At 38.1% G+C, this 10,080-nt stretch overlaps 1 protein-coding gene and 1 long non-coding RNA gene across 2 annotated transcripts; both read right to left on the bottom strand.

The window, feature by feature from the left end:
- Positions 1-145: 145 nt before the first annotated feature.
- On the bottom strand, positions 146-1,725 carry LOC149668102 (uncharacterized). Its single transcript, XM_089840996.1, has 5 exons — positions 770-1,725; positions 670-698; positions 501-603; positions 346-427; positions 146-284 (listed from the first exon to the last, which is right to left on the bottom strand). The coding sequence occupies exons 1-5, from the start codon at positions 868-870 to the stop codon at positions 276-278; spliced, it is 324 nt and encodes a 107-aa protein (XP_089697122.1). The 5' UTR covers positions 871-1,725; the 3' UTR covers positions 146-275.
- A 1,353-nt stretch (positions 1,726-3,078) lies between these two features.
- LOC149668101 (uncharacterized) lies at positions 3,079-7,129 on the bottom strand. Its single transcript, XR_016367956.1, has 2 exons — positions 3,384-7,129; positions 3,079-3,296 (listed from the first exon to the last, which is right to left on the bottom strand). It is a non-coding gene; the product is annotated as an uncharacterized LOC149668101 (long non-coding RNA).
- Between the last annotated feature and the right edge of the window lie 2,951 nt (positions 7,130-10,080).

Here is a 10,080-nt window from a genome sequence, read left to right as displayed (position 1 = left end):
TGGGAGAAATGAACTCACAAACGCGAGTGCAGATGATATAGGCTGTTTCAATCTCTATTTCACGGGATATTGTTGAATATTTCCTTTAAAACCTTAGCTTTAATCACAATTCTTTATATTTATTATACTTTGCGCCTTACCTTATGATCCCATATAAAGCGTCATCTCTAATTAATTTCGAGGCTTTGTCCAAATGAAACTTCTTTACGCTTTGACATTTCGAAATAAGCTCGACCCACCGAGTCTCTACTTTCTCGCACTCGGTGGACGCGCATTTAAACAACCTAAATAGAATTTCCCCAGATTTGCAATTAATATTAAATAATAAAAATTTTCCCTTCTTACCAATAAAATTGGACCAATCGCTTTTGCCACTAGTTTGAAGAAGTTTACAAAACTAATTAGGTCATCAAAATTTAAACTGTCGCTAAATCAAAGAATTTTTCAAATAAGACGAGTTATTACGTTTATTTCCAATAGTAAAAGGATTATTTTCTTACTTGATTCCCGCAGACTTGACCCATTCTTTATACATGGGGTGGTTTGGGTTAGGATTTTCACATAAAAGTGGCTCCAAAACTTTCCCTCGATAAACGTAATAATCTAAATTACACGATTAATGTTAGTAAAAAAATATTAAATATAGCTGAGCTCGAATTTTGAACAAACCAGGAGCAAATTTAATAGAATAAGCTGTTCTAAAATCATTAAAATATTAAAAGCGCTATGAGATTGAGTTCAGTTTCGCAAAAAAAGGTCTGGTTTTTACTTTATGACGTTTGCAGCCAACAAAATCCAAAATCTCCGTATAGAATCCACGAAGGGTAGCGCCTTTAACTGCCATGTTTTCAAAGTCGGAAACAATGGCATGCAAACCTTAACTAGAACTAAGTTTAAAGAACTTCAAGAAAACCAAGGCTTAGTGTAAAAAGTTTTGAAAATTCTGATCAAGATTTTATTCTTGATTTAAATTTTTAAAGAAACCGATGGCTACTAAAATTGTTTCTGAAAATTAATAAATACACACGCAAAAAAGAAGTAATGCCAAAGGATAATTCGCTGAAAAATAAAGTTGCGCTGGTGACTGTCACTGACAGCTTGAAGGACTGACTCCCTTATCCCTGCTGACAGTTTGACAGAAGCAGACACTCCACCGGCACGGTGTACTCGATCACGCTGATCCCGGCAAAAAATTATTTTCCGGACCGGAAATAAGCACAATACACGGGACATTATCCACTGATCATTTGCCCTGCACCACGGCCTTATTTCCCTCGCTGGTTATTTCCATCCCTGCATTTATGAAGTTTGAAAATTTTTTGACCAATAAGATTCGCGAAAGCCACGCGCATTCGGAGGGGGTTGAATATAAAAACGCCTAACCGGTCGTGATTCAGTTTAGTTACCGATTTGACTTGTGAAACTTACTACAAAAATATTTTTGCCGAATATGAAATTTAAGTAATAAAGTTAAGTTTAATTATGGCGTCGTCAAAGCGAAGATCTATTGTGGGTGCTCTGCATGAATTTAATAGCGAGTAGAAGCCTTGGTAGAAGGACGACCGCAATCCTGTCTTGGTAATAGAAAGGTAAGTTAGTGTTCTTCGTGTTCAATACAACGCGCACTAAATTCAGAAAGGTTTTATGATGTTCTGCTAAATGCGCGCCTGTTTTTGTTATTATCAAGTTTTATCTCAGACCACTAATATAGTATATATAAATATATATATATATATATATATATATATATATATATATATATATATATATATATATATATATATAATAATCTAAGCTTTGTCTACGAAGGGATTTCCACACTAAGCCTCTGGCTTATTTACAGGTGGGTCCCTTTACATTGCATAGAGGGGTGGTGGCTAGCCCCTATGCCACATATATATATATATATATATATATATATATATATATTAGTGGTCTGAGGTTTTATCAACTGAATAAATTCCCCCTTTTTCAAAATATTACTAAATTGGGTATGTTTTTACGGGAAAACATTACTTTTAGCTCGCACAATCAAAATACAGTTTTTCCAATTAATTTCTTGATGTTAATTATATGATAATTAATTACATTTCAGTCGCGGAAACTATTTTAATCGATATTTTCATAGCCATAAAAACCCCACCAGTTCCTTCTTCCTAGCCACGATATATCTAAAAATATAACATAACATAACCCAACCTAACCTAACCTATAATATGAAGGGTAAAATATAGAAAAACATGGAAAATATATATTTTAAATTTTAATTAATTTACGCATCATAACTTTAACAAATTATCCTATAATTAACCTTGAATAAATGATATTTATTGATAAAACTGTATTTTGAATGTGCGAGCTAAAATTTAGCCGTTTTTACCCTGATAACGTAGGCGTTGGTAGTACGTCACACACTCCCAAGTCTTACCGCTGTTCTGGTAGCCATATTGGGTGGTCTCAGCTTCGTTCTCGCTTTAAACCCACCAATATGGCAGCGTAAATTTTGTCACGAGACTCTGCTCCTCCTCCAACTGAAAGCTCCCAATTTTGTTATTTTAGTTTCTTTCTAACCAAATGAGAGTCGCGCTTTCAGCCATTCGTGTTTTAAGCGTCAACTCCTAACAGTCCGACCTAGTTAGATCGTGGAACCCCCCTTTAACTATTAAAGTTTCCTAGGGAGAAAAACAGCAACGTTTCCGTTCATTGGAAAGTAAATCCGCCAAACGAGATTTATCAAATTGATTCCAACGATTGCCTCATTCCCGGGACGCAGGATGTTTTTGGATTTTAAATTTTAAATTAGATTTTAAATTTTAAATTAGATTTTAAATTTTAAATTAGATTTTAAATTTTAAATTAGATTTTAAATTAAAACTCTTAAAGCCAAAATGTTAAATTAAATTTCAAATTAAAACTCTTAAAGCCAAAATGTTAAATTAGATTTTAAATTAAAACTCCTAAAGCCAAAATTTTTGAGTTATTTCAAACATGGGCCCACGCTTTCCTCCAAGAACCTAGTTATAGGCCAGTTCAGGAAGGCCTTAAATTTACAGTTCCATTTTTAATTAAATTTTAAACTTTTGTAAAAATTAATATTGGTTTTATTTTTCCAAACAATAAATGATCTAACTTGTTTCCATAACTTCTCGCTTGATTGATTTTATGAAAATGCTCCAAAACCATAGACATTATAACATACTATTTAAGCCTAAACTATTGGGGAAGGCGGCGCTTGAACGTTTTTGTGAGAGATTTTTCGCTTCTTCTCCTTGGCGTATGTGATGGGGTGGCGCCTTCTGTTGACGAGCGAAGGAGTTATTAAATAAAGCGCGGGAAATCCAAGTTGCAATTTCTGCATTTTTGAAAACGTATTTTTAGATTACCTTCGCCGCGTGTAGGGGCGCCACCAGTCTTTCACCCCCTCACACACGCGAAAGGGCGAATGCCTTAAAACCGTCATCTTTTCTCAACCCCTGCTGAAACTATTATTATTATCCACCGCCAAATTCTAGATAACGGGAATTGTTCCGAGTTGTTAAACCTAATTTACTTCAATTTCGTCTAATTAGATTAATTTTAATCAAAAAATTATAATTACATTACCAGTTACCATTCACGCGGCTTAAGACGATCGGTACAGTTCTTCTCACGCTGCTTCTTCCGCTTTGAAACTGAAAGCCCATAGCCAACTCGCTCGAGGCTCTGCATCACGACGCGAGCGCGGATCGAGTGGGCTATGGTTTAGGAAACGTGTCTCTTTGGGAGTTTGGGGGCTCGAGTTGGCAATTTGTATTTTTCCAGTTCTTATTATGGAATTAATTATTATAATATTAATTAATTATCACGAAGATCGAACCATCTATCATTTGGGCCATTTATTTAGTTTTCGTAAGTGCAACGTTTGTTTGTTTGTTAAAAAGCCTGGCGCGACTTTCGAACGCGCCGCGGTCACTTCACTCGCAGTCCATAAGCCTTGGCTTAAAGTTGACGCGTCAAATATAACTGTATTTCATTTAGATTTCGGTAATAAACCGGAAGTGTTCAGCCGTTGGTTTAAAGTGTTATTGCCATAATTTTCGTCATCCATAAACTTCAAATGCTTCTAGTTTATTATGATATGTTTACTTTTGTATTTGGTTTCGTAGCAATTTATAAAATTGCAATCAAAGTATTGTAGAGTTTGGAAAAGACCTAGTTCAAATTTTGTTTCGCTTGATGACGTAGTAAGGAGAAATTTTCTCTCTTGATGTCGCTCAGGTGACGCCTCTTTGTGTCTCAGCGCCGCGTTAACCCTATATTATTCAGATTCGCGCCGCGGCATTAGTAGAGTCGGGAGTCTTGGGCGCTTGGCTTTTCCGCGAGATGCCGTGAGTAACGTAGCAAGGAGAAAAACCTGCCAAAAATCTCCGCAAATTTGCTTTTGCCTCCCAAATTTCAAGATTGCGAAGTGTTTCTTCTGTGTTTTCTCTCATATTTAAATATTTATCAAATATATTTTTGGAATCAGAAGAGTTTAAACTCTCAAAAAAGTAAGGTTTTCTTTAGATTTGAGATAAATTTTAAATCGGGTCGCTATTCCTTTAAGCGAAACAACGTGATGAATAAATATTTCAGAATGTGATTATAGTCAGAAGTAAGATAAGTCACTAGAAGTAAAGAGCTCTAGCATTGGTGGTAATAGATCCTGAGGATTTTATTCGTCGTTTCCATCCCTGCGCCTACACTAGACTGAGAAACAAAATTGGTCGAGTTCCAAAAACATTTCCTACCCCCATTCCCCTCAACCTAAAGCCGGGGGTGTACACGGACGAAGCGGGTGCTTGAATCTAGTTCGGCTCCCATCTACCGCCACCCGAGAGAGAGTCTCACTTTTTGGAGGGAAAACTCAGTAACCGCTAACAGAGGGCCAACCGTTGCTGTCTTATCAAGAATATTCACTTTCGCCAAGTGTAGAATTTTAGTAAACTCGATACTTCAAGTCCCCTATCTTACTTCTGTTATAGTTAATTCGCATCTAAGTTTGAACGTTTCTTTCTCCTTAAGCATTAACATTGTAATTTGTACCGGATTTGAATAAATCTTATATTGAATGTATTTAATTGCGTTGGTACGGAGGCCAATTCTTCCTAACCATTGAACGAACCAATCTTGACCCTTAATTCAAGTACTCAACTCTTATTTAAGCCGTAAACGTCTCGTTTCAATTTTGCGTTGTATCAAAAGTAGATAGGGGGAAAGTAAAGCTCGAGGATGGTTCCCCACCTTTGACTGTGGGTTTCCTCTAAGTTTAGAAGCTCTCTCTCCTCTCCCTTACCTCCTATGCGAGTTAGCCAATGACGTTCGAGAAAACACCCCAACCCCTTATCGATTTTTTTTGAGAGGTAGTTCATAGCGACGGCAGCGCCCCGGGACAGTAGCCGGTGACATTGTCTGCTCTAAAGGAAAATTCAAATCAACCAAGTGTTACATCGTTTAAAAATTCGGGGCGCTGATTTTTATCCTTTAATAGTCCAGGCAAAAAGAAATGCAGAATAACCACTACTATCTTCTTCATGTTTTGACTTAAGAAGATCACAAATCATATCATATAACAGTTCATTCATGGATCCATTACCTTTCATACAGTTAAATATTCTAATTCTACTTCCAGTATCGTCCGTGGTAAAAAGATCGTCATTTATTAATTTTAACGTTTCCACTCACAGATGTTGCTTTACCCTATATCCGTATGCAATCTTGTTAAGCCTTAGCTAGTATGAGTCCTTTTAAAACTGTTTACAGAACTATTTTTCGGTTGCAAATAGGCACTGACAATGTGCAATGCCTCTCCTACGCGAGGGGGTAGGAACTGTGAGAGAGAGGAAAGGAGGTTTCTAGGTTTTCATGGCGCGGGGATCTTCCAAGTGCTTTACTTTCCCCCCTATCTACTTTTGGTTGTATCTAAAATTGTTCTTGGTCTCGTCAGGGATAGATTTATTTTTTTTAAGACGGAATGCACAACATCTGGCCTTTACTTCAGTCCGACTCATAGCCGAGTATATAGCCCCTTCCTTCAACACGTAACCAAAAAATTAAATTATCTTATTGGCTCACTAACGTGACGTTGCTGACAAGGAGGGCCAAAAATACGTAATTCCTGTTTACCTCTGTCGCTATGACTACGACCCGTCTTGCGTTGTACCATAGCCCACTCGATCACGCGCGTCACGACGCAAGCTGCTCGCGCTATAGCGCAAGCAGCGCAGCGCCCGGGAGTACGGATCGAGTGGGCTATGGTAGTACAGATAAGCGTCTTCACAGGGGTTCAAAATGGAGCCGTCTGAAAGCGAGGGTCCGGCAATTATTCGGGAAATGTTTTTAATAGCAATTAAGAGGGTAGTTAGTGAATTTGGTGCCGGTGTTTTGGATTTGGAGTACATCTGTAAGGGTCAAAAGTGTTCACTAATTCTTTCTTAAGCCAATCATGTCTACTATTTTCATGATTTTGTAAACGAATTTGATGAAGTTAACCTAGGCTTAGTGAAAGGCCAGGAGTTTTGTGAGCTTAGTGTTTGGTTAAAACCTGTTCGTGTTGTAATATCTACGAAAACTTTCGATTTCATTACTCAATTCTAACTCACTTTTAATTTTCTTGGGTCGTCCCCGGTTTTTTTTTGTCAGTTGCAAGCCCTATGTCTTGTGTAACTTCCATTTTTAAACAATGTTCTTTCAAAAATTACAATCCGAGCCCATTCCAACTTGGCAGACGAAGGGGCAGACGACGTTTATTTGACCCGGATATACATACAACGCCATAACGAAAATAAGACCCGCCTCTTCTTTCATACCCCTCCGTCACGGGTAAGGGGGTTGTGGATTTGGACGCGCACCCGAATAACCCTGTTACCCATTTCGTCTTAAAAAAAAATAAATCTATCCCTGGTCTCGTTGAATCGTGTTTTTCGTATCTTTCTACTCCAGTTGATTGTTAAAGTGTACAACCTCCACGCTTCCTATGACGTAGGGTTTTACAACTTTTGTAGCAACGAATAATTAAAGACGGTAAATAAGCAGGGTTCTTACGAGCCTGGAAAAATTCTGGAAATTTCGAATTTTTAGTAAAATGAAGAGAAATCAATGAAATGTGTTGACGAGGTTGAGTTAGTTTGCTCTGAAGGGGTTGCTTCAACTATAGAAAACCACTGCCGTTGTACGTGAAGAAAAAAAAAACCTGGAAAACTCAGGAAAATAGGTTTTCGAAAGTTGTACGAACCCTGTATCGTTTCCAAATAAGACTTAGACAAACGATCGATGGTCGAATATGGATGTATCTGCAGTGTAGTGCTTATCTCACCCGCTTTACAACCGGAAGTCTCGCCTTTGGCCATTTTTGTAAGCTTGCTAGTTTAAATTCACAACTAAACTAGCTCAAATAGCGTTCAAGAGCTCGCAGTGTCTAATTAATCGGCTACTATTTACTCGAACCCCAAGTTTTTAATTTGGTTGGATGAAGAAAGCATTAGGCTATAACATAATCAAAGGACATCTGCCTATCTCTAGTAGAACCAGAGTTACGACTCATGAGCCTCCAACTTTGAGTGTAACGCCATTCCTATGGAGGGAATACTTAATTACTCGGCTCCTGGTTACTCAAAGCCCACGTTTTTAGTATCGTTGGATGGTTGACAAAAAAAGCGTATAACATACTCAAAGGCCATCCCTGTATCTTTAGTAAAACCAGAGTTACGAGCCTTGAAAGTTTAGTGCAAAGTAACATTCTAACTATAAGTGAGACGCTACCCCAAGTTGAGCATTTTCCTTAATTACTCGGCCCCTGTTTAGTCGAAACCCCACGTTTTTAGTTTCGTTGGATGGGGAGCAAAGAGGACTATAACATACTCAAAGGCCATCCCTGTATCTATAGTATAACAAGAGTTACGAGTCATCAAAGTTTAGTGTAAAGTAAGATTCTAACTATAAGTGAGACGCTACCCCAAGTTAAGCTTTTTCCTTAATTACTCGGCCCCTGTTTACTCGATCACCAATAATAACATATCTGTTAGGACTTTGCTACGTTAGGACATTGCTACGTATGCTGTTTCAAACATTTAAATAGTTACCTCGTTGAAGTTAATTTGATTAGAATGCACTTCCGTTTATTATCGTCTACAAAATTTAGCGTTGGCGTGATTAAAAACTCTGTCGAATAATCGCCGATGAGCTGCGGCTAACATTACTCTGCGCTTTTCGTTTTGACATGACATACTTCTTTGATAAATGTAAATACACTTACGAATTTACTCGACTTTAAACTATACAAACTAGAATACAACATGATTGTTTAGCAGAGTTATGAAAAGGCGCAAACTTAATTTTTTGGAGGCTGTTTATGATTAAATTTGGGGATGTGGTATATACAGGTACGCTACACTCGTAGATGTGTTTAAGTCTTTCCAAAGAATCACGGCAGATGTTCGTAACATAAACTCACCTACCATGGTGTATGCGCGTGTCAAATTAAGAGTATAATAAAATCGATAAGTATAACACTCCATCAAATACTTTCTCGAAGGCGTTTCGCTGTAAAACAATTTTCGCCACGGATAATTCAAAACCAATAGCCATAAGACTCGTGTACTAAATATTGAAGGAATCTGTTGAAATGTACGGATAAGGTATTTTTCTTTCAGGGCCGCCACTGTTCAAGATGGTGACAAATTGGAAAGAACCTTTATTTAAGCGCGCCAGCTACTACTTAAGAATAACGTCCCTGTAAAAATTTCAGCTTTCTAGGTCAAGTAGTTTGAGCTGTGTGTTGAATATCAATCTGCCAGTCAGCACTTTTACTTACATACAGATAGATCTAGATTATGTTACTTATGTTTAAACGTATATGTCGGCGTGTAAGAGTCAGACACATCACGTCGGCGTCTATGGTGCATTATAAATTTTCTCACCCAACCTCGATTCGTTTTTTAAAATTATTAGTCTGCTAATGACAAGGCCTTACTATCGTCATTAGTTTCTCATGCCTCTAAGTACACAAATATGGGTTACAATTGGGCATCTTCCGCAGGAGGCTACTGTGACGTCAGAACTCGTATAGGGCTAAGATCCGATGAGACAAGAGAGAAAATTTTGAAAAATCTGTCGCGCGGTGCAGCCACCAAACGGTCGAGACTAGGGTTGTAAGTCGGAAAATTTTCCGCGGAAAATGACCGATCTATATTTTTCCGGAAAATGTTCCGTATTTTTCCGCTACCAGTTTCTCAATTTAAAAGTTAAAACTTTAAAATTTTTCAATTGCCCTTCTTTTCAAAACATTCATTATTTTGTTTTCGGTGAATTCGGAGAGGGAAAAATTGTCCAAGGGCACAGTCTAGTGACCCCTATTCTTTATAGGAAAAGCTCACTCATTGACTATCGCATGCATGCATAGGGTTACTGTTTGCTCTTATGACGGTATAAGGCGTTAGAGAGTCGAGACCAAACCGTTAAGAGACCCAAGTGCAGTAGCGTCGCTAGGGTTTGAAATTTGGGGGGGCTAAATCTGGGCAAACTATTTTAAAGTTATTATAAGAACTTAATATAAACAAGATGGCCCAAGGGCTGGGACTTAATAGTAGCCACATCGTTATCTACTTAATTAGCACATAAATAAAAAAAAAATCAAAGACCCTAAACTAAAAATTAGAAGTGTCCGACCACCCAGTGGTAGCGTGTCTTACTGCTGCGCCAGCCAGCCGGGTTCAATTCCCGGGTGCGGTGTGAAAAATGTTTTAGGTAAAATAAAATCTCTAACTGAGCTCAGCTACCACTATTGGTTCCATTTAAGCTAAAATCTGACGATAACGAAAGCGAAAACCCCTCGTTTTGCTAAGCCCCCCTCTCACTCGTTTAGCTAACCCACCCTCTCTTTCGTTTAGCTAACCCGCCCTCTCACTCGTTTTGCTAACCCACCCTCTCACTCGTTTAGCTAACCCGCTCTCTCACTCGTTTAGCTAACCCACCCTCCTACTCGTTTAGTTAACCCGCTCTCTCACTCGTTTAGCTAACCCACCCTCTCACTCGTTTTGCTAACCCACCCTCTCACTCGTTTAG

Source organism: Phalangium opilio, unplaced genomic scaffold, assembly GCF_054372755.1.
Source record: "Phalangium opilio isolate 3A_F unplaced genomic scaffold, DU_Popi_V2 ptg000056l_1, whole genome shotgun sequence".
Classification (NCBI taxonomy): Eukaryota; Metazoa; Arthropoda; class Arachnida; order Opiliones; family Phalangiidae; genus Phalangium; species Phalangium opilio.
This window is presented reverse-complemented; position numbering and strand designations above follow the sequence as displayed.